The sequence below is a fragment of the Akebia trifoliata genome, chromosome 9, assembly GCF_017979445.1.
Source record: "Akebia trifoliata isolate Shusen 1 chromosome 9, ASM1797944v1, whole genome shotgun sequence".
NCBI lineage: Eukaryota > Viridiplantae > Streptophyta > Magnoliopsida > Ranunculales > Lardizabalaceae > Akebia > Akebia trifoliata.
Window position 1 is genome coordinate 18836718 of NC_141383.1, and position 26085 is coordinate 18862802.

At 34.5% G+C, this 26085-nt stretch overlaps 1 protein-coding gene across 4 annotated transcripts in view; it reads left to right on the plus strand.

Annotated features, from left to right (window-relative positions):
• The window catches only part of LOC147394496 (DNAse I-like superfamily protein), a 39703-nt gene that overhangs the window by 5172 nt on the left and 8446 nt on the right, over positions 1 to 26085 (plus strand). For 3 of the 4 annotated variants that reach the window (XM_086453912.1, XM_086453910.1, XM_086453913.1), the window contains 3 exons: positions 11359 to 11440; positions 13289 to 13335; positions 13650 to 13731. In XM_086453912.1, coding sequence (XP_086310038.1) covers positions 11359 to 11440; positions 13289 to 13335; positions 13650 to 13731 — 211 coding nt within the window. The remainder of the gene's footprint in view (positions 1 to 11358; positions 11441 to 13288; positions 13336 to 13649; positions 13732 to 26085) is intronic. The other variant, XM_086453911.1, reaches the window with a different exon arrangement.

A 26085-nucleotide genomic window follows, 5' to 3' on the forward strand; every position in this document is an offset into this window, starting at 1 on the left:
CACTTTTCAAATCTTGGTTGTATTGGGGGATCTCATTTACAGGACTTGTTATGCATAGCACCCTTTGCCATTTGTTGGGATTTGTGGAAGGAGCGTAATAGACACATCTTTGAAGGAAAAGAACTTAGACTTAATCTTCTCCATCTTATCGTTCATATTCTTCTAGGGAAAGGTGTTCAAGGTCTTTAGGGGAGTATTCTTTGAAGATTTTCTTGGAAGATGGGATCGTGTTTGTAGTCTGGCAGTGGATTAGTATTCTTCGTTGGTGTTTTTCTTTGTTTTTTCTTCTCGGTGGTTCATCTCGAACACCTTGTTCTTTCTTTAATAAAACTTTTTTGCTTATAAAAAAAATGTGAGATCTTGAAATGAATGTTCCCCATCTTGAAAAAAATGGGCTATTCTTTTCCTTCCAAAGACAACAAACAAGAAAAAACTTCAAAGAATGTGCTTAGACCTCTTATATGGGGACCCCCAAGAAAGCCAAGATTGGAAAAGCAAATGAACTAATAACAGTAAGCACCTCTCACCCTTCCTTACCAAACAGGGAAAGGAAATGAGACCAAAGAGGCTAAGTCATAGGGTAGTGAAGAAGAATGTGATCTGTTGATTCCCCATCCTCTTTGCACATGCAATAGAAATTTGGAGAAGTAAAGCCTCTTCTAATAATTTGATACAACATAGGCAGTCTCCCCAATGAAGTCACCCAAGTAAAAAGATCACAAATTTGAAAGGAATTTCTCCGCTCTATATGAAGAGATATGGAAATAAGCACAATTAGGGTACAAGAAACTAGCCCGATACATGGATCAAATTGAGAACTGACCATGTTTTTTTCCTTCTTATATGCGACAATCCTCCAACCCATCATGCAGAGTTGTGGCCTCAATCCCCTCAATCAATTTGCTCAAGTCTTCTAATTCCTAGTCATTGAAATCAAATCTTGTGCTTTCTGTTTTTATTTAGATTTCTGTTTTAGGACTTTAATTTTATGCCTTTTTGGGCTTATTTTGATATTTTGTTAGTCTATAGTCTTAATATAATATTTAAGGGTAGTTTAGTAATTTTAGTGTCTTTTATTTAAGTTTATTATGATTGAAAAATTAGGAGAGAAAATTACAAAAATTAGGTTATTTTTTTGGTGTTCTAGTTTGATTATGACTCGTAAATTTTTTTTATTTTTATTTTTAATGTAGATTGTATTAGGGGTTTTTTTAATAATGAAGATTTTGATGAATAAAGAATGAGTTACTTTCATGGAGTGAAGTGAGTTCTTCACAATTCTTGGTGTGATTTCAAGAAACCCTTGGTGTGATTCCAAGGTTCTATCTTTGTATAGTTTTCTCTTTTGTTCTTCTAATCGTTATTTTTCTTTTTTATTCTTTTGTTTTTCTTGATTTTCTTTTAGTTCCTTGTTCTTGGTTTTCTAGAATTCTTGATTGTTGAAACCTACAAACTTCAACACTTAATCCTTTCCCATTTTCTTTAATCCTTATATCACTAATCTCTTTTCCAAATCTTTAACCCTTAATCATTTCCTTACCCTACAAACCTTTAATCATTTTCATTGGGATTGTGGTCATATTTGCAAAAAGTCATTATTAAATACCCAAAACCTTACTAATCGTAATTTCAAAATGTTATAATTGAAAAACTTTGTGTTCTACATTTCAATAAATACCCAATTGGGATTTTGGAAACCCTTTTCATATTGTCGCCCAAATCCTTAACCCAATTCCAAAATCACCCTAAATCAGATTCCTTAAAACCCCTAGTTTCCTCTTCTTCCTTCATTTTCCTGCATCACATATATAACATGATCTTTCTTAGGAGACATCTCATAGAGATTGGGAAACCATTCCTTAAAGGCAATATCCCCACACCATTAATCCTCCCAAAACCTGACTTTGCTCTCACACCCCGCCTTGAATTTAACTTTCTTGTTATAAATCAAAAGCTTATCTTGAATCCCTTTCCAAACTCACAACTATACGACCTTTTAGCAACTCCACTTTCCCACCTCAACTCATGCACACCAAACTTCGCTGCAATAACTCTTCTCTAAAGACTATCTTTCTCCATACCAAATCTTCATAACCATTTCCTTGAGAGGGCCAAGTTCATATGTGACGCCCCAAAATCCGGAGGTCCATGGTCCGACCCATACTCCACAAGTCGATGCGTATCTTATATCGGTGAAAGCGTAACTTCAAGTTTGCATGTTTATCGCGGTGGGTTAGCTAAATGTCAAAGCTAACTTGAATTAGATTTAATAGTTGGCTCAAATTGACTCAACTACACAAAATGTGCATTTTGTCAATCACTAAATTGAATACATGTGGGGAAAGAATTGGTTTTTCATTGAAAAGAAAATAGATTCCTTTTCCTTCGCATAAACGATGGTGATGAAGCCTGGCCATAGTAAAGCATTTCGACCCTAGTCCATTAAAACTAATGAGATAAATTATTCATATGATGTTTTTGCTTAGAAAAACATTACCAAAATATATGAATACTTCCTCGAGGAAGTTTGGTTGAAGGTTTGTATGCGATAGAGTAAGCAATATAAAATGCTAACACTAATCTTTGGTTGACTTCTCAGCTTGTTCTTTACAATTTCCAACTCTAGCTTCAAGAGTTGTCTTTTGGGAGAAGCGAAAGCCCAAAGCCTGGGAAACCACTTTTAGTAGAAGCTTGTGCGTTAAAGAAGCTGAAGAAGTACTAGGCTTTGCACAGAAGCCTGAAATTGATATTTGTTTGACAACTTTTAATTGTTCGATTCTGCCCTTACATATACAAAAACTGTCAAATGGCATTTTTTTGACATGTGACTATCACAATATTCAAATAATATTAATTAATTATAAAAAATTTAATTAAAAAAATTATATAAAATCTACCAGTACTTAAGATAAATATCTAAATATCATATTACCACCTACATTAGCATTCAAATAAACACATTGTTCGTACATCAACATGTTTAAAACCATTATAGTTTTCTATCATTGTTGAAGGAGAAATGCTATTGCTAACATTGTAATCAAAATTAAAATAAATACTATAATTAAGATATTACATCTTATCAATACATATCTAATATTCTTCTCATTCTCCAGGTCCTGCATAAGTTTTTTAACCACTACGTTATCCAAATCATGGTCATTTACCTCATCTACTTATAAAAATATACCTTCGTGTTTCTGAAAACAAATAATCAACATATTAATGAATTTTTTTGTAATAAGTAAGGAAACTTAAATTGTATTATACTAGATCCATTTAGATCCAACTAAACCGCAAAAAACTATATGAAAGTATTTGTAAATGGTATCCAATGAGTGCTTAAAATTGGCTCTAAATACCTTATGTCTTTCATTGTGACCCACATTATAAACAAACATTGCAACCTGTTTTTGAATTGAGATCTTTTTTTCGTCTTTTATTAAACCCCTCCCTTCCAATATGTCACACAAATTTAGGAAAACATGTCATTCCATCCTAAATAAATCATTGCATGTGTTACTCTGTCCATTAATGATGTCACACACATAATCTGTTCTAGAATAAACAAAATTCCTATGTGGTTCCCTATAGATAAAGGTGTCGTAGTATTGTTGTATTGCAACAACGTCATATGTTACCAAAATCTCTAATGATAGATCATTATTGTAACACCCCGGATTTTCAACTCATATCTCGAGGAAAGTAAATGGTGAGATTTGGAGGGAAATATCGAATGAGAGACTTAGAGTAAAATACTCGAATATTGCTATGATTAATTTTGAGAAAAATCGACTTCGCCATTAGATTCAAAAGGATCAAAATATATATATTAGCCTGTAAGCAAGTTTGAATTCGAGTTCGGAGGAAAAAGTTATAAAATCCTCGAATTTCGCATTAAGTGGGACCCAAAACAGTGGAATTTCGTTAGAGCGAGAATCGAAAAGATTTGATGATACCATTAGATCCGTAGTGAAAAATTATTCGAAATGATATATTCGTTTGTCGTTTTCCGAGTCCGAATAGTTAAGTTACGATCGAAACTAGAAATAAGGGGGAAATTACAAGTATGCCCCTCAACTTTATTATAAAAAGGAATCTGATTTCTTTTATTTCATTCTTTCCTCTTCTTCTCTAAAGAACTCAACTCAGCCATTTTTTTAGACCTAGGGTTTGAACCCATTCCTATCAAGATCTATCCCAATCAAGCCCGAGTTGAACCTCGACGAAGAAGGCAAAGTCGTCGGCGTTGTCGAGCTCTACGTCCTCACCCTATCCAACCTCCATTTCCTCTTCTTTTCTCTTGGTCTCCCACAAGGATCAGCAAGTGGATTTTGTATAATCACTTGGAACTTCATCCAAATCATAGGAGAGTCGTTGTTGGTCATTAGGAAGCGGGGAGAACACCTTCAAAGAGGGTTTCACAACCAACCACTCCGTTGGCACCCGAGTTCAACCACGTTCGGAACTTTGAGCCACCTAACATTGATCCTTGGTGTTGATTCATCACCATTGGCGTCCACAACCAAGTAAGGGACTTCCAATTCTTATTGGTAGCTTTAGATTTCCGAAATGTGCATTTAGGATTTTTGAAACAAAACTTATTGTTTGCATTTAAATCGTAGAAATTGGTGTTTGATTTCAAATTCATGGTAGAAGTAGGTGTTTTGTTTATGCTTTATCGAATTTTGATAACAAAATCGTGGGTGGGTCGAATGGTTCGAAGAATGGAAGAAGAAATCGAATAAGGGATTGAAAAACCCAAAAATCGCGAGTGAGGTTCAGGCTGTAGGTGGGAAGGGTCGGTGCCACCGGCACCTACCGAAGGCATTCTGTCGGTCCCACCGACAGAATGTTGCTTCTGCCACCGATGAAATCAAGAAGCCGCCGAAAACTTTGTTCTGTCAGCAGGACCGTCGGTCCCACCGACACCTGCCGATGTGTATTCTGTCGGTTCCACCGACAGCATCCTGGTTCTGCCACCGACAGCCACCGACAGACACAGTTTTGATCAGAACAGTGTTCTGACTCTTGGCTTGACCTCCTCACACCTTATACACTATTTTTCACCCTTTATTTCAGTAAAACCATTTACTTTAAGTTCTTTAATGAAATTAAGGTTTTACCCCCCATTTCGGAACAATGGGAATGGTTTTAAGATCCAAATCTCAAAGGATCAAAATCCGAATTTTGGTTTAAAGAACAAAACGTAATTTTCGACGTTTTCGGCAAGTTTTCAAAATGAAGTAACTTTCGCGTTTCTTTGAATTATATTACAAAAACTATATGGTGTTGAATCTCATGATCAAGACTTTCATTTCGAAAAACCCGTTTTTAATTTCGAGAACTTTGAAAATTTGAGTTTCTGACACTTAGCCAAATTTTCACCAGCTTTCCCTATTTTTAATAGCTTTGGTCCCGAGCATCGCTGGGACCTTGTTTTTGAATAAACTTCGGTGGTTTTCAATGGAAAGACCAAAAGAATGACTTTGAAAGATTGAAAATGAATGGTTGATTTGAAAGGATGAAAAATGAGAATGTTGAGAGAATGGGAAAAGGGAATGAACGGTAAAATGTCAGAATCACACCCAAGGGGTGATGTCTGCATTTTACATTGTATGTTGTGTGTAGGTTGGTGAAAGGATATCCAGGTTATTAATGAAAGGGTTGCATGTTTATTTCCGATTATGTTAGCGCTTGCGCTGAGTACTGTTATTTATTTTAGGCCGATTGGCCACGGTTGCATGGTAGGAACTGGATATCCGTTCTCAACCCTGTTCTGTTAATTTCTCTTTTGTTTTAAATGAAAAATCATATATGTACGTAGCTATTTTGTGAGCTGTTAAAGGGTTTGTGAATGCCTGAAGGGATAGTGTGTCACATCATCCGGAGGGGTGCACTATCCTGGGATGTACGGTAGGGACCACCAAACTCATACGTGGTATGGGACGCGTATGAGAGTGGAGTCACAACTGGAATCCGGGTCCATTCCTTTCTTATCTTTACCAGTGAACGTGTATTGTAAAGGTGGTCGTATACGAGTGGAGTGTCATTTGGGAATCACATGCACGCCTGATAGGCATAGACGAAGATGATTAGTCAGTGATCACTAACAATCTAGTAGTAGTCGAACGTTCTGACACATCGAAAAGAGACCCATTGCTTACGGTCACGTCAAACGGCCAGCCTGAGCCGGATAAATGGTTCCGCAAGCGTGGTAGACACGACCAGCCACAAAATCAGGAACTACGATGTTATTGGGGAATATCATGTCCTGACTGGGAGCGATCCAGTCGTGAATCCCAACTCTTTAATTCCAATACTCCACCATTTGTATTATGTATCTGTTGTTATATTTCGAATTATAAATGAGAAGCATGTCTATTATTTCAATGTTGGCAATCTTATTTGCATAAAATGAAAAATGTATGATGAGTATGGATGATTGATGCTATGTGTAATTTTTAAAACTGTTTAGTTGCTCATCCCTGGCTATACGTACCAGTTGATCGTATTTTATCTTGTAAAATCTTGCATGTATTAAAATGTTCAGTATGCTTTATTCGATCATGCTTAGGAAGGGTTATTGGTAGGAATTGGCTGTGGACTTGCTGGGTAACTTTCGTTACTCTCCCTTTCCTTCCTATTTTTTTTAGTTTCAGCACTTGCAGCTGTCGAGGCAGGCGTAGAGGCAGTAATTGAGGAGTATCTGGTCGATCAGATTGACGATCAGATTTTATTGCCTGGTGAGCACTAGGGCCACATCCCTTAGTGTTGTCAATTTCATCCAGGATGTGTGTAGTTTTTGGATTGAGAGTTTAGGCCTATGTTAGAGTGAGAATGTTTTGGTAAGCCTGTATATTGATAAATCTTCCGCACTCTGATCTGCTTACATGTTAGATGTAATTAGTCTTCCGCTGTTATTTTCCTGTATCTACATTTTTATATACAGGTTTTGTTATAAATTGGTTTATCAGGTTTGAGTTCCGTGAAACGCTAACATAAACAGAGGAGACCATGCCGAAATTTCGAGGTGCCACCTAGTGCCTTGGGATTTGGCCTTGGGATTTGTGTTAGCGTTTGGCGGGGCGTCACAATTATCTACGGTATTCGTGTCATAAACTTCATCCTAAGTAAACATACCATCGTTACTGGACGTATCATCGTGGGTGGACTTACCATCGTGAGTGGGAATATTATCATCGAAATTCATAAGTTTGTATAAGTACATAAACTATAAATTATATAAATCCAAACCATAGTATTCACCACAACATAAATAATAAAATCAAAATTATACCATTCATCACATAACCTAATATGTCCCAATCCACACAAAGCAAAAAAAATAAAACGTGCATTGTCAATACCACCATAGTGGTGACATATAGTCATAACCATCTATGAATGATGGTAATAAAACACATAGAATATACACACTTAAATACTACATCGAACGACGAACTCGAGCATCGTCCATCTCGCCATCCAACATGAAGTTCATCTATTTGCAACATGCACCAAATTTGCCTATACTCCTTTATATTGAATAATTTCAGTGCAAACTGATAATGATCAGCATTAGGGATGCTTTTTGTTGTTCCATTCAACAAATCAATACACTCCTTAATGTTATCAGGTGGTGGTGGAAGAGGAGGTGGTGCACTACTAGCAGTCGTCTTTGACGAAACTGCTTCCACTAATCGATCAATCTGCCGTCCCAATCTAACTGCATTCGTCATTTTTGGTTGTCTGGAATGGGGTTGGAAATCTAGGGTACTTCCAGATCTCTTGCGCAATAGTGTAGTAAATGCAAAGATATTGTCACCATCAACATCAAGATTAACATGATGAGAAATATCGACAGGTGGTTAGGAACCTAATGGTTGTGACTCTGGTGATTGCGTCTCTTGAACAAACTCAAGATTATAATCCTCGTCATCCTGAAGTTCATCCTCAACTGCTCTATATGGCCCGGTAGATGGACGCATACCGAGCGTACTTGAGCTAGCAAATAGCATAGGTCAAACCAAATAGTATGTCCAACTATTCAACATGGTTCAGTCCCTCATAACACCATTGTGCGTCAGTTTTATTTTTCTACAAAATAAATAAACTTGTTTTATAAGTTTAAATAGGTAAACATGACATTCCTATTTGGTAATCTAATTGGAAGATTACCTCCAACCAAGAGTGCCACCAGTCATCGCTTGCCAACATCTTATTGTTAACAACAGTGTAACCCACACCATTATTTGCTTTATCCATCGAGTCCAAATACCTTTATTTTTATCCCAATGATTTTTATGTTGCTTCTTAAGGTAACGATTTCCCAGTGATTCTTATGTTGCTTCTTAGTGTAACGAAGTCCAGTTTTTCTTTGGAATTGTTTGATTAGAGATGAACACCATGATAAATTAAATGAAGTACCTGGTCTTTTTCCCTTCTTAACCAATTCCACTTATATATCAACCCAATCTTATGAAGATGGGGTGTCCATTATGTGGAATCAATTTTTGGCTCTGTTACTTTTTGTCTCGCCATCTGACAAAAGAAATTCATAAACAAAATCTAGCCATCAAAATCTCCTATTTCTTTGACATTCATAACCATCATGTTGAATTCCAATCCACTTACCCCAATTATCCATCCAACTAATCTAACAACACCCTACTAACCTAAACACGAATCAAACATATTAAAAAATAATGAATGGGATGAATCAAAAGAGATTGAGTATGATTCAAGTAAGACACTTGACATTACTATTCAAGAATGTAATGTACATATCATAATTTTGAAATGAAGAGAACTGAGAGTTAAAAATATAGATGGATTCAGAATAGATAATGTTACTTGCATGTATTAAATTATAATGAGATGTAAGTTTGTTGGATAAACTGGGTACAAGTACATCTAACTAGGACTTGTTTATTTTGTTGTCTGCTAAGGTTCAATTTTCTGTTTCTTTGTGGGCTGAGTAATGGTTTTTTGAGCATTCTTAGTTTGTCATTTTCTATTTCAGTTAGAATTGTTTTGTATATGGTTGCAGTCCATTTGGTTAGTTACAAGATTGCAATGTGAGATGGAATTGACTTTGTTTGAATTTAACAAACTCGCTTGCACATGTTCTTGTGAGATGAAATCGATAACTATACACAATTAAAGCAAATCATCATGAAAGCCTTCTCCCAATAGTCCGGGTTGGCTGGATGAATCCATTAAATGTTTGGCTATTAGTATCTCTGAAATAGCATTTTTGTAGAGAATTCTTCAAATTCAATGGTTAATCATCTACAGAATGATTGAATGATGTCAATCGTGTTAAGGCATGAATGAGAGATGTTATTATGCCTGAGTAGATTAGAATTTTTTCTTTTGAATCTGGAGTTTTTCCATGTGTAACCAAGATTAACAAAAGAATTATCTTTTCTTGTCCAATCACAAGCTACAAGTACACAATAAAAAAGTTCAGCAATAACGAAAACAAATTGCTGAAATCGGTGCAGACTTCATTAATTTGAACTACTTTTCCAGTGCCATCAATATATACTTATCAAAAACAAAAAAAAACCCCAAAATATTATTCATCTCCTTCAAGGGTTAGGGTTTTACAGTGCCATCAATGGTTCGACTGCAAATAAATTATAAGGATGAGAAGTAAAGAGTCGTGATGATTCGTACCTGCAACACGAAGAAGAACCTCAAAGACGAGTTCAAATCTTCACTCCAAACATTGTGGTGATCTGTACTGGAGACTCAGAGGAGTTTTTTTTCTTTGAACAAATAGAATAAGAAAAGGGGTGAATGATAGATTAGGTTAGAAGAAAGTTAGTGTGGTTCAGTAATTTCACTCAAAGCCGTTTTCGGTCTTTGGCTTTGTGCAAAAGCTCCTTTGCGGAGCACTTCAAAGTCGACTTCATATAAGAGCTCTTTCGGGCTTTATTTTTAAACTCCATAAGCCGTTAAAGCCCAAACGAACATCAACAGACGGGCTTTCTTTGCTTAAAAGCTTTAAAAGCCCAAATAGCTCACTGAACAAGCCCTTAGTTTCTGGTTTCTTGGAGAAGGTTGGAGATTTAGTTGTTTGAAATCTATGCATTAGAAGGAATTTCGATGATTGGGAAATCAAATACTTGCTTGGGCAGAGCCAGGATTTTGCATAAGTGGGGGCAGACAACTAAAAGTGGAATTTTTTTTTTGGGGGGGGGGGGGGGGGGGAGGGAGGGGGAGGCAATAGGGGTGGATTTTTTTAATCCGCCACTGCTATTTGTCCCAGTAAGTCAGGAATCCTTATAGACTTCAAAAATTATTGTGGGGGTAAGTGCCCCCACTGTAAATCCGCCCCTGAAAATGTGCATTGCCTTGGCTCTTTACTTGCTTAGAAGTGGAACAAGAAACTATGATGGCCAACTAGGATAAGAACCCCCCTCTTTTTCTCGATCCCCCCAGATTGTAACCAAAAAGATCCTCATCGTTTTGTCATTTTGCTTCCTTCCTTTCATCATCTAGTTCATCCATCTTTTCAACAAGGTTTTTTTTTTGAAGAACTCCATTCCCATCAAAAGTGTCATTGTTCCAACTGATTCACTTCATTGGAAAGCCATATGGTAGATCACTTATTAGCCAGTGCTAGTTCATGCTAATGCGTGCTTTATCTGTAAAGATAGCTTTGAGACGGTTAGTCATCTTCTTTATATTGTGATTTCTCTAACCTGGTTTGGCTACATTTTGTTAGATATTTTGGCGTCCAATTTTTTGGTCAAGGTTTATTTAGAGTTCATCCAAGTATGGTCCACTAATCCTTTTGCAGTCTTTGGTTGTATTTTGTTGAGGTTGTTGCCTCTTGCAAATGGTTTTGAGGTTCTGGAACATTTGGAAAGAAACGGACAACAAAACTTTTGAAGACAAAGTATGGAACTATGGTTCAAGTGATGCAGAAGATAAATACCACTCTATTTCTTTGGAGCACTAACTTAAAAATCAAAGGAAGCTGGTAGCAATTGAGCTTATATAGTTATCCTCTTTCTGCAAATCAACTTCTTTCCAATTATTATAGCTTTCTATGTATAGCTTTAACTCCAGTACCTCGACATTTTCCCCCTCATATATCATAAATACAGAATAATTTTCCATTCTTTTTTATATAATATAAGATTCTTTCTTGCCTGCATTAGTTTGCGGGGGTAACCTAAAGTACTTTTATGTGGGTCTCGCTGTAAATAAATGCTGATGCATTTGTCTATGATGTGTTGCATTCAAGAACTGTATGACTTTTCTTTGCAGTCAATTCTTCATTTATTCTCGTTTACCTCTTATTTGGTATGTGATGGTTGGTGTGTTATGTTTTGGTCACAGATTTACCCTTATGCATCAAGAGAGCATAGAATTTCGGCACTTTGACCTTCGTGATAATGTTGCTCAATTTTGTGTTTTAAAGGTTAGTTGGGTGATCAATGTATTATGATGATTAGCTTGGTTTTTGAAGTCTATATGAAACAAATCCTTGTTTGACCATAATGGAAGTTATCATACATTACTGCTTTAACAAAATTGTCAAAGGGATATGCCTTAAGTGGTAAGACTATTATAGTGACTGTTAATTGTTACTTTGATACCCTCATTTTGTTGTTGTTGTATGTGGCTTGTAGTGCCATAGGTATGATCACATGATTGTAATCTTTGTAATTGGTTGCTGCCATATTCTTAGGTTGCTTGTTGATTTATGATAGTTTTTCAGTAACCTAATAGATTGAATTTTTAAAATATTTTTATGTTGCTTAACTATCTTAACTAAGTTATGAGCCTATCTGGTGCATTACCCTTATGTCTCTCGCTATACATCGATGTTATTGTGCAAGTGTCGAAGATACATCGATCTAGAATAGAGTGTATTTTTTTTTCAAAAGTTTAGTTACAAAAACTAGTATATACTAATAATTGAAATTACATGCAAGGATAATGTCTTTTTATTAATCCATGCATCCTTCGTGGTTATTAATTGGTTTACACATTATTGGCACAAAAATTTGAAATTGGGGAAATGGAGATATTACAATAGTGTTTTGTTTGCTTGGAATGAAATTGTTTTGGTATATTTCATGAAAATGTGTTGAAATTTAGTACTATGCAAATTACATTTATTTGCCTAATATGATACCCATAATTTGTTTGAGATTTGTTAGTGGGAAATTTTTACTATGAATCCTATTTATAGGTATTTAAACTTTGGTGAGGTACAAACAATCTGCTATTTTAACTAACAATCTAACGAAAGTCACTGCATTATCTAACCCTCCCGCCCTTTTCCCACTGTGCTTTTACTTTATTCAAACATTTTTTCAGCTATTATCTATGTTATTCACATGAATTTGAATGTGTATTAGTATATATAAATTTTTTGTCTCTGTATTGCATATTTACATATGCCAGAATGTGATTTTTGTTAGATAAACCAAAAAATTATTTTAAAAAAAGATACTAGTGGTTGAGAGACCAAACAAACAGCATACTACAACAGAAACCACCCTACTCACTACAATCCGATTCCCATCTGAAGAGCAACTCGTTGAAAAATATCCCTTTGAACTCCTTAAATGCTTTACACCAAGAAAAACAGTAACCCAAAATACTAATAAACACCTCATGGAGAGAATGGTCTTTGCCCTCAAATAAATTGCTATTTCTTTCCTGCCAAACAACCCAAGAATTGGCAAATGGGATCATTTTCCATGGAATCCTTATCCTAGAAACAAGTGGTTTAATACACCACCTTGGATGGAACTCTAAGTCCCCGAACTACAGAGGAATAAGAGATAAATATAAGGATTGTACAGAGAATTTACCATTTTAAAAACATTTCATTCGACTTATTGAATGAACTTTTGACTGTGTCAACATATCAAGTTTACAGGGGGTCAGTGTATCTGACATTTTGTATCAGCTTCTGGCACCAACTTGGGTATACATGTTACATTGTATTTCAGACGTTAGTTTGATTTACATTTTTCTTGATTGGATGGGGCATGGTACACATCAAAGTTTTTGCTGCATATGTAGACTACGTGGCCCTGGTAATTTTGGTTACTCTGGTAGTATTTTTCTTTTTCTTTTTCCAGTTTATTTCTTCATATCATGTTGCAGATTTATTTTTTTGTTGGGAAAGCAACATGAAAAAATACCTTTGCTTCACACTGTTAATGGGTTTTTCATATGGTGACCGAATTTTTTTTATTTAGTTTTTGAAATAAGGAAAATCATATTTGTTCCCCTTAATTTTTTCACACAGATGAATCCTAATCATTCAAATAGCGATGCAAATGGCCAAATTTCAAGGTGAGTCTGAATGCCTGATAAATAATTTCTTTCAAGTATAGATTTTTGGAGAAACTACTCATACTTTCAACACTAATAATTATTGCAAGATGTACATTTTAAGCATGTATACGTTCATACTTCATCTCATTGATTCATGATATGTAGTCCTTGAATTTCTTTTCTGTGTACCTACATATATAGCAGCCTTTCAAGGGGCTATTGAATAGTTTTATTATCTGAATCTTAGTTGGACATTCTATTCCGAGTCTCGTAAAGATTCATATGTTTCAATCTTCTTAAATTCATAACTGATCTCAAATGCTCAAATTTAGGACTACACCATCTCAAAGTTTACTTGTTGGAAATATACATATGCTTTTCAACCCAAATCGTGGAGATATCAAGCTGGGCCAGGTACAAAATTCCCCATTTCTTGGAAACTGGAACTTGTTCAATTGTTAAGGGATGGGGCAAACTGTCCTAGCAATTTTAAGTTGGCGGGCTAGACAAGATGTTGACACCCTGTAGTCGGCTTCTACTAAAGGAAACCATTGTTGGTTATTCTCCAGATAAAAGTCAGAACACGGCTCTTATGGGTGGTTTAACAAAATATGTGCCAATTTACAAAAACCTCTTTTTTATTAGGGACACTATTAATCAATATTCAATTGATTGGTCCGAGGTTATTGACAAACAAGATTTGTCTATTCACACCACCTGCTTGTGCTTCATCTAATCGTTTATTTTTCATATACATGGATTCATTCGTAATATTAGTGACTCTTTTGCACATAGCAGGGGTGAAATCCTTCCTCACCTCTAGTTCTTGTGTAATACTTCTGGTTCAGCTTCCCTCTTTTCAATCATACCCTTTTTCCCGTGTATCAAAAATTGCTTCTGTGCATGATTAGAGTTTGCTCTCTTTGCACATGTGAGAAGCATTCGAAAAGAATCAAGATACCAGTCATGCTTTTGTGGCCTGTTCTCAAAATTTGGGACCCGGCTTGGTTGTGTGTAACTTCAGCCTTGGTTTAAGGTTTTGCTTCCTCACAGATCAAACTTCGATAGTTTTAGCCATGAGGCTAATATTAACCTTGGCTAATGGTCATAGCTCCATAGCTAAATTGTATTTTTGCAATTATATGGATGAAATTATTGAAAAAATAATATTTAATTGTATTTTTGCAGTAAATATAAAATAGTTATTTATTGTAGATACTTTCAACCATTGAAGAATATTTCTATTTTGCTAAAATATAAAATAATAATATTTTAGATTTATATTCATTATAATAGATTAAAACTTGCATTTCGATTGTGTGGATTTGAAATTTATAAATATGCAATGGCTATCCTGATTTTTATTTTTTAATATTATATCATTTATTTAAAAAATCATGCATGGGAGGGTTACGATTTATACCTCAAGGCACTGGCTAGCCAAGTGCCTTGCCTCATCTAAAAACTTTGTTTTACGCTAACTGTCAACTTGATGCAACCATCCTCCATCATCCAGGCATGGGACTGGTAATGTAAGCGTAAAATTCACATGACGAAGTTATAGGATTCTGCAAAATTATGCGAAACATTTCAAAAACTACAAAGCCATTATGAAATTATTGAAAAATATAGAAAGCATGCATTGATATTTCATGAAATGATAAAATAAGTGTTAAAACATACTCATACGAACAATAATCATTTGGTGTTGCAAGTGCAAAATCAATAAGTTCCATACATAGTATTGAAAAGAATGAGATTCTGAGAGCCATATTACACCCTTAATTGCTCAAAATCATATCGTTAAATTAGATGCAAACAACAAATATATGATCAAATTAGATTAGTTCTTTTTATTTACGTTATAAAAATATGTCAATGAAATTTCTTTTATTAGTAACTTACATCATAAAAGATACTAAATTTGCTGGAGTTGTGATTATATCATTGAATCGTGTTCCTCCATTCACTTTGTCCAAAGCCACATCATCTATTATTGGAATTATGTTTATATCCACTTTTAACATCTCAATATATGGCATTTTGGGTCTTCCTCTCACTTTTTTAGAATTTTTAACTTGAATATTTCTTGTAAATGGGGCTGTAATTGGCCTTCAATTAACATGCACAACCCATCTCAATTGACATTCTTTTAGTCTATTGCTTATTGGGACTACTTTTATATTTTCTCGAATGTGTTCATTTCTAATTTTATTTTGTGTAGTATTTCTGCTCATCTATTATTTAAAATATGGTTTTTAGTTAAATTATTTAGGAATATAATATTATAAATAAGTAATTAACCAATCATATAGTTTTCACCTATTCTTAACAAAATTATATATATATATATATATATATATATATATATATTATAAATAAGTAATTAACCAATCATATGGTTTTCACCTATTCTTAACAAAATTATATACATATATACATGTATATATTAAGAAGCAGTTTTCAAAGTCAAGCCAAGAAGAAGACTCAAGCCAAGAAAAATCCAGAAGATTGTAATAAATTAATGTATAATATTGTATAATTATATTGTAGAGAATCTTTAATGGAAAACCACCCAAAGGCAGCCGCCCGTGTGCTGTTAAAGATTTCTCTCTAAAAGAATTCCAAATAGTCTTTTCTTTTAACCAGGCCAACTCATTTCATATAACACTTATCCATTTCCCTGTTATCCAAAGCCACCTGTCAATACAAAGTTAAAAGAAAATCATACCTTCTTATCCTATCTAGGTGTCCTTAATTATTATCTCGATGGACCAACTAGTCAAACATTTCTCGAATGATCCATCTTTTTAAAAATTAACCACCTGTCCTACACTATTCAGATTCCAAATTTCTCATTTCAAATCCGTTATCTTTAAATAGGAAGAAAACTTCAAAAGGAAGACATCTAAAAAAATTCCACAGAACCTTCTCATCCTTTTCAAACTTCTTAGATCAATCTTTCCTTAAATCTTTTATAAATCAACTTGACCATCAACCAAATCAATCATCAACCTATCATTATCCACAACCTTATAAAACCCAGCCACCAAAGAAAAGACTATTTAGGTAACTTCTCTCAAATCTCTTTATAATTTTCAAGTTTTGTAAACATATTCTGTATATTTTCAGTTTATAATTTCAGTATAATTTCAGTGTGTAATTTCAGTATTAGTGTTTATAAGTTTTAAATAGTTGAATTTTATCTTTATGCCTCGTTACAATTTTAATATTGAAAAAAGATATCAACTACTTAGAATACATCTAGCTGATTTAATTTTTAAAGAACTTTCTTATTCAAGACAAAACAGACTTAGGGACGAAGAATACTGGGAAAATTATCAATTACTAGTTGAAACCAGAGAGGAATTTAATAGAGTTTCTAAGTTAAGATTTGAGGAAAGGAATCCCTGGATCAGGTTTTTGACAGAAGAAGAACGTGTAGGCTTTAGATTCTAAAACAAAGAATTTTGAATTTTCTAAAGTTTTAAGATCCTGAGTAGATTGGTATAAGAGTCATGTTGAACCAAAAGCCATTTGATCAAAGAACCCTTTTTAAACTCTTTTCTAGAACCTTCGTCTGACTCAAAGTCGCGTATCCCTTCGTGGCCAGAAGTGCCTAAACCCGGGTATAAATCGTTGATAGTCCGGAAGGATTTCTAGAAAATAGTCTATAATGAATTCTTTAATCAAGCCAAGAAGCAGTTTTCAAAGTCATTGAAAACATTTTTTCAGAAACTGAATTATAAAGAGATTTGAGAGAAGTTACCTAAATAGTCTTTTCCTTGGTGGATGGGTTTTGTAAGGTTGTGGATAATGGTAGGCTGATGGTTGATTTGGTTGATAATCATTCGAGAAATGTTTGACTAGCTGGTCCATCGAGATAATAATTGAGGACACCTGGATAGGATAAGAAGGTAGGATTTTTTTTTAACTTGGTATTGATAGGTGGCTTTGGATAATAGGGAAATGGATAAGTGTTATATGAAATGAGCTGGCCTGGTCAAAAGAAAAGACTATTTGGAATTCTTTTAGAGATAAATCTTTAATAGTACATGGGCGGCTGCCTTTGGGTGGTTTTCCACTAAAGATTCTCTACAATATAATTATACAATATTATACATTAATTTATTACGATCTTCCGAATTTTTCTTGGCCTGAGTCTTCTTCTTGGTTTGACTTTGAAAACTGCTTCTTGGCTTGATTAAGTATTCTGGTAATGGCAAGGGGGAAGTATTCCCTCACAATCATCTTCATTGAGTGGGGTGTATTCTTCAAGATTGTCTGGTTCTTCTTCTTCATCAATTTGTGATAAAGCTTCTAACAGATGTTTGCGCATTTCAGTCTTGGTTGTTGCTCCTGTTAATCTTGACTGGATTTGAGACTTAGATAATGGGAATTCTGAAGAACTTGGTGCGGAGATTTTTGACTGTTGCGGATGGTTGTGTAGCCATGTTGTAATACCTGCTTTGGTGGCCTTTTCAAAACGTAAGTTTGTCCACCACTTTACCTTGAATTTTCTTACTAAAGAAGGAATGGGATGAAATTGTGAAATGGTTCCTATACAATATTCCCAGCAGGAAATCCATGCTAGGGAGAATTGGGCAAAAAAGATCAATAGGTTTGGGATTTGAGAAAGATAATCTGGGGCTATAAAGTTCTGGATGAAATACTGGAAGCTTTTTTTGAACAGGTGTTGGTAAAATAAAATGGAATTGGACCATACTGATTCCACCATTCTGCAAACCAATTTGGAAACTGTACTTTTGTTTGGTCATTAAACAAAAAGAACCATGAGTGGTTATACTAGTCATTTTGAAACGTGAAGGTATTGAACCAAGCTTTTTGGTAGTCCCAATAATAATAGTACTGAGGATTGAATGGCTGGGAGAACCTTTTCATAGTATTGGGATTTTGTCCTCAAGTAGTGAGGGTAAGTGTTTTTAAAATTTGACACTTGGAGTAGGAAATTATGTTAGTCATTTTTGTCTGGAACATGAGTTATAAGAGAAGAATCTGAATCTACTAAGATAAATTCATAAAATCTTTGTGTTTTGGTTGGGATTGAGGAGATAAATTGGTTTGATTTTATGAAGATTGACTGGGTAAAAGTCTTTGGACAGGATTTTTCTAATTCAGGTTCTACTGTCATAATTGGGATCAAATTAGGTTGGTAGATATACTGGGGTTTTAGAGAAAAAGTAGAAGTATGTTCAGTTTCTGACTGGTTTTGGGAGAAGGAAGCTGTTACTGTTTGGGCATAAGATTTTACTGGACTGGTGGTACCTAAAACTTGGAATTTATTTGAGAGATTACTGGGAGAGCCAAACTGTAACGGATTGACTGGGATTACCTTAGGAACTGGGGGTGTCATAGCATAAGAACTTTTGGACTTGGGTTTTGAAGGATTATCAGTCATCTTTTTTACCTTGCAGGAATTCTCTGGTAAGAATCTGGTATAGAGTTAGTTTCTCCTTTTATATATTCTATTTTGAAATAAAAAATTTATAATATAGCTTGCCACCTGGCAAAAATATGTTTTGGAGCAATATTTTTGACATCTTTTTCTAAAACAAATTTTGCTGATTTGCAATCTATTCTTAAAAGAAATTCTTGGTTTAACAAATCTTCTTGAAATTTTGAAATGCATAAAACTATTGATAAAATCTCTTTTTTCACTATTGAGTATTTTTTGTTGTGTTGGGTTCCAAGCACCAGAAGTAAACCTAATTAATTGTTCTTGTTTTTCTTTTTCTTGTTTTAGTATTCCTCCATATCCTAATTCACTTGCATCAGTTTCTACTATTTTTGTTAATTTGGGGTTTGGAATGCTTAAGCAAGGAATTTCTTGTAGTCTTAATTTTAATTGTTTAATTGCTTCTGTATGAATTGTTGTCCATTCTGGAGTCTTTTTTCTTAATCTTTGAAACAACGGTTTGGCTACTATGTGAAGATTTTGGTAGAAATCTTTTATATAATTTAGACTGTCTAAGAATTTTGCAGCTACTTTTTGTCTTTTATTTCATTAGGAAATTTGTTTGCAAATTGTAATGACCTGTCTATAGGGATTATTATTCCATTTACTATATTGTGTCCTAAAAATCTTATTTGGGTCTGGAATAATACAATTTTTGGAGCTGAGACTACTAATCCATGAAACTTAATTGTATTAATAAAAATTTCTAGGTGTTTCCAGTGTTGTTCTATAGTCTTGGAGTATATTAGGACATCATCTATGTATACTATTATAAATTTTGAATATTGATTGAAAATATCATTCATTATTCTTTGAAATTCACTTGGAGCATTTTTGAGTCCAAATGGCATTACATTCCACTCATAATACTCAAATGGTACTGTGGAAGCTGTTTTATATCTTTCTTCCTCTGCTACTTGTATTTGTCAGAATCCTGATTTCATATCAAATTTTGAAAATATTGTTGCTTCATATAATCTATTTAATAACTCTTTTTTATTTGGAAATGGATATCTTATCCATCTGAGTGCATCATTTAAGGGTTTATAATTAATAACTAATCTAGAAGCTCCTCTTTCTATTTCCGAATGTTTTTGGACATGGAATGCTGAACAACTCTAGGGAGAATTACTTGGACTTATTAGCTTTTTCTGTAATAAGTCTTGTATTTCCTTCTTGCAGTATTCTAGAGTTTCCTTGTTCATCTGAATTGGCCTAGCTTTGGTTTTAATTCACTTTTCATTAAAATTTGGCTCGTAAGGGAGACTGATCTCATGTTTTTTCCTATGCCAAAAGGCATTGGGTAAATTAGAATAAATTTCCTTTTCTATGTTTTCTTTAAATTTTTGGATTTTAATTTTAAGGTTTGGGTCTTTTAATTGCTCTTCAATTTTTAAGAAGTTTACTTTTTGTTTTAAAATTTTTAATTGTTTTTCTTTTCTAGTTACTAGATTAACATTATTTTTTATGGTTTTATTTTTTATCATATCCAGTTCTTTTTCTTGGGGTTCCTGTATAAATTTAAATTGTACTTCTTGTTCTAACAGTCTACATTTAATACTTGTAGAGTCTACTGTGAAAGGTTGTATTAGTGCTAAGAATGGTGTGCCTAGAATGACAAACTTTGTTAGGTTTTTTACTAGTATAAAATGAGTATTTATACATATTCCTTGGTTACAGACATGTACATCTGAAAGTTTGTACTTTATTTTTAAACTTGACCCATCCGCTGTGGATATTCCTTCTGTAGTTTTTTCAAAATATTTAGTTGGGATAATGCCTTCTTGTATACAGTTTAGATATGCTCCTGAATCAACTAGGGCTATAATTGTGATCATGAATTCTTTATTAACTATTAATTGAACATTAATAAACCATTTTTGATATTGGACCTTGTTTATTATTTGTATATAATTTTCTTCTTCCTCTTCTTCTCAGATTTCTTTTTGTTTGAGTTTGTTGAAATTTAGTATATCTATTTATTCTTGTTGTCCTTTGCTTATTATATGTAGCCTTTTGATTTCTTCTTTTATCTGATTCATTTCTCTTTGTAAATCTTGAATTGTTGTTTATTTCTATTGTGTTCTGTCAAACTTTTTGAATATTTCTTGCATAGTATATCCTGGGACATTTTTTGTCATTGATTCTTCCTTCTTTATTTTCTCTCTTAATTGTAAAAGGTACCCTTTTTTGCAAATCTGGATTCTCTATTTTGTCAATATAGTCAAATAATATTTTTTGTTCTTTTGGTAAAACATTTATTGATTTGCATCTACATGTAGTATTACAAAATTGTAGTTGTCCATTGGTTTCTTCCTTTGCTTGTGTTTCATCACTTGAGCTTTGTGCTATATCTGATTTTAGTTCTATCTCATCACTTGAATAGTCTGAATTGATCATTAAGTTGGTTAATTGTGCTTTTAAATTTTCATCTATTTCTAATTCGTTTATTTTTTGTTTTACTCTACATTGGTTCTTGTAATGTCCTACTTTTCCACATATATATATAGGGGGTGGTTCATGGGACATATGTAAAAACAATGGTTTTTCAAAATATAGGTTAGAGGTTTTGGATTGAGCTGATTTTTTGCGAGGATGGTCACTATGATGAGAAGATCATCCTCACAAAAAATCAGCTTAATCTGAAACTTCTAAATCCATCAAAAGTGATTTACAAATTATTGGCAAAATATCGACGGTCCACATTCTAAATCACTTTTAATGGGGTTAGAAGTTTCAGATTGGACTGATTTTTTTTTTTTTCGGATGATCTTCCTATCATAGAAATCATCCTCACAAAAAATCAGCTCAATCCGAAACTTCTAACCCATATTTTGAAAATTTATTAATGTTACATTGTTTTTACATATGTTTTTTCCTGTCCCTTGATCCGTTACCATATATATATAATGTTCAGCAACAAACATTTTTCAAAACATGGGTTAGAGGTTTTGGAATGGGCTGATTTTTGGTGAGGATGATCTCTACGGTGAGGAGATCATCATCACCAAAAATAGCCTATTCCAAAACTTCTAACCCCATCAAAAATGGTTTACAAAAAATGGATGGTCCACGATTTTTCAACTTGTAAACTGGGGCTAGAAGTTTTGGAATGGGCTGATTTTTGGTGAGGATGATCTCCTCACCGTAGAGATCATCCTCACCAAAAATCAGCCCATTCCAAAACTTCTAACCCATGTTTTGAAAAATGTTTTGCCAAAATGTTTGTTGCTGAACGGGACCCTATATATATATATATATAGAGAGAGAGAGAGAAAGAGAGAGAGAGAGAATTTGCATTAATAGAAAAGTTGATTGAGATAACCAGCCGAAAATACAAGCTAAAAAGAAAAGAAAAGCCACCTCCAACTACAAAAAGAAGCTAGTAATCCCCCGTTAAGTTACAAACCTTGTCCCACCTAAAAAAAGATCCTCAAAGAAGATCCCCTTAATTCTCTCAACACTTTACACCAAAAGAAAAGCAAATACAAATCGAATTGATTAAATCCAAGCTCTCGTTCCCCTCAAAAACCCTACTATTTTACTTTCTCCAAATTCCCCAAGTGATGGCAAATTGTTAAGGCTCTAGAGTACCCAATTGAACTTAGAAAAAATGTTTCCCAACTGACCCCACGAGTCGAAACATGTTCTTAAATCCTGAGTCATATGATACCGAGTCCAAAAGATAGTACCCCCTACCCAACCTTTAGTTGTGAGACTATTTGGTCTTGAGATTGCTCAAATAAACTAAGAAGCCGAGACGACTAAGATTACAATGCCATTTTCGCTAAAGATTTGGTATGACATGACTAGTGAAGTGACTACCCACCAACTAAAGTACCTTCAATGTGAGAAAAAAGTGTTGTGTGATTTGATTTTTAGTTGTTCTCACCTACCCTATTGTATTACAAATAGACCTTAAATCTCATGTAAATTTTTTTATCTAGTCTTAAGCAAATACAGTGAATCAACTCAATGAGCTTAGGGACATTGTCGATTTTTTGGTGAACCCCATAAACTTTTTATTTTAATTTATTATGTCCATAATATTCAAATTGGTGTCGTTCGTGGGATTTTAGACCTTCAGAAAATGGGAATCAATTTCACATTCTTAAAGTTTTTTATGTTCATTTGGAGATGATCAAGTTCAATAGCTAGAAGCTTTTTTTTTTTTTAAGTTATGAAGATTTAAATTTTGTTGTAGAAGAGACTTTGAGAAGTGTTCCTAAGTTTTATCAATTTGAAAACGATGAGCATTGGAAAAAGGCTAAGATTCCAAATGAGTGATGGCATAATTGATCTGGATTTCATTTTCTCACTTTTTGTTAGAGATGTTGCAGTTGTTCCAATCTCAAATGTTTCCCTTCGAGATCTATTCCTTTCAGCACCCTCTCCTCAATGCCTTCTATGAAAAATGAATAGTCGAATTGTAGAGGTCAAATCCTCTACACAAAAGAAATTTCAAAAAAAATACCTATGGATAAAAAACAGTGTGACGTCTTGGGGTTTCACTTCTAATAACAAAGGATGAGAACAAAAGTGTCAGTTTGTCGGGGTTGTCTCGACTTTTAGTACATTTGACTTTGCTTGAGTAAATTTGGGAGCAAGTATGCTCCCAGCAAGAGGTTAAGCGCTTGTGGTCTCAAGATGGGTATCGTCTTTTGGATTTGATATCTTAGGACTTGGATCTTGATACTAGTTGTCTTGAGATTTCTTTTTTCGAGATTGGGTATTGAGTCGTTTGATCTTACTAATCTCGATGATTATAATGTTGATTGTGGTCTTCTGTTATTACGATTAGATCGAATTGTGCATATCAAGGGTCCACTTGTCTGGCTTTTGGATTTGATATCTTAGGACTTGGATCTTGATACTAGTTGTCTTGAGATTTTCTTTTTTCGAGATTGGGTATTGAGTCGTTTGATCTTACTAATCTTGATGATTATAATGTTGGTTGTGGTCTTCTGTTATTACGATTAGATTGAGTTGTGCATATCAAGGTTCCACTTGTCTGGCTTAGATCATGTGGATTTTTATTGCTCTCATATATAGAATTCACTTTCCGCTGATGCTAGGGAGGATTATGTGTTTTAGTGAAAACTAAAGGCTCTTAAAGAAAAGACAAATTCACCTTGGCTTTGGTTAAGGCTTATTTGGATGCAATCAGATCCTACTTTATGAAAGTAGTTGAAGAATTTCAGGATGGTTATCTAGTTTTTCTAAGAGCATCCTCTTCTCAGCTTAGTTTTTTGAGTGGTCCTTTTTGTTGGTTTGGAGCAGGGTTTATCCTCAGAATCAATTTTTTAGTTCATGGGGTTGGGGTAGTTGTAAGTTTCTTGGCATCCATTTGGAAAGAAACTACCGTCTCTTTTCTTTCCCTTAAAGAGCTAGCTATAGATTCTAAGTATTTGGGAATCTCTCTATAAAGATTTGGAGGGAGACTAGATATATGGAAATCTAGTTACCTTTCTAAAGGATTAAAGATTGTGTTGATCAAGAGTACCTTGTCCAGTATCCCAGCTTACCTTATCATTCCTTTCCATCCCACTATCCTTTGCAAAGAAGTTTGATAGATGGATTGAAGTTTTAATGAAACACTTAGGGAAAAGCTGAGAAGTCCCATTTGGTTGAGTGAAAGAGGGAGTGCACTCCCAAAAACAAAGGCAATTTGGGTTTAGGGAAACTCAAGGTTATGAATTCGTTCTTTTGAGTAAGTGGTTGTGGAGGTCGAAAGAAGAATTATCCTTGGAGGAGGATCATTCGTGCTAAGTATGGTAATATAAATATGTGATAGATTGCCACATAGACCAATCAAGTTAAACCATATCCCACTACTAGTATAAAGTGTACATCTCTCTGCTCAAGAAGTAGGTAAAGAAGAATTGTAGAATTGTCAAGTCTCTGATTAAGAGCTTGGCAGATATATATAATAATAAAAAAGGTGAATGGATAAAAATACCCTTACATAGGTGAATGGACATAAATGTCCTTACACAGAAAAAGAAACATAGAAATAACAAAATTAGACTACTACTATCTACTATTTTCCAATACTCCCCCTCAAGTTGGAACAAATATATTAACTAAACCCAGCTTCATAAGATGAGAGTTAGAGATAGAAGAACAAACAAACTTTGTAAACATGTCGGCGGGTTGATATGAAGAAGATACAAAGATTGTCTGAAAAGCACCAGATCGAACTTTCTCCCTAAGAAAGTGAACATCAACCTCTATATGCTTAGTTCGTTCATGAAGAATTGAGTCAGAAGCAAGCATGATAGCAGACTTGTTGTCGCAGAACAACGAGGAAGAACCAGAAAGAGGAAATCCCAATTCTGTTAGTAAAGATCGAAGCCAGAGAAGTTCACATGTCCCAAGAGCCATAGCACGATACTCAGCTTCAGTAGAAGAATAAGAGACCACACTCTGTTTCTTACTTTTCCATGAGATAAGGTTACCTCCATGGAATGTATAGAAACCAGAGGTAGATCTCCTATCTGTAAGAGAGCCCGCATAATCAGCATCAGTGAAACATGACAAATGTGGTTGAGCAGTGGATGAGTAGAAAAGTCCAAGGCCAGTACGTGACTTTAAGTAGCAAATAATATGATGAACGGCCTCAAGGTGAGATGTACGCGGAGCATGCATAAACTGACTGACTACACTAACTACAAAGGTCAAATCCGGTCTAGTATTAGTCAAATAAATTAGACGACCTACAAGTCTCTGATAAGAAGCCGGATCAGATAATAGATCAACAGATTCGATATGAAGTCGACGATTTTGATCCATAGGAGAAGAGACAGGACGACAACCAAGCATACCAGTATCCTGAAAAAGGTCCAATGTGTTTTTGCGCTGAGATAGTGAAATACCTCGTTGAGAGCGAGCTACTTCTATCCCCAAGAAGTACTTGAGAGGACCCAAGTACTTGAGAGGACCCAAGTCCTTAACCTCAAAAACACGACCCAATATCTTCACCCTGTCAATCTACTAGGCATCATCTCCTGCCAAGATAATATCATCTACATATACTAGAACAATGGCACATCGACCATCCAATCCTCGATGATCAAAACAAGTATGATCTGAGTGGCATCTTGTAAACTCCATAGACAAAATAACTTCTGAAAAACACTGAAACCAAGCTCGCGGGGATTGTTTTAGACCATACAAAGATTTGAGAAGGCGGCATACCTTCCCACAATATTCCCCCTGAAGACGAAACCTAGGAGGGGGGTCCATATATATAACTTCAGTCAAATCACCATTCAAGAAAGCGTTTTTCACAT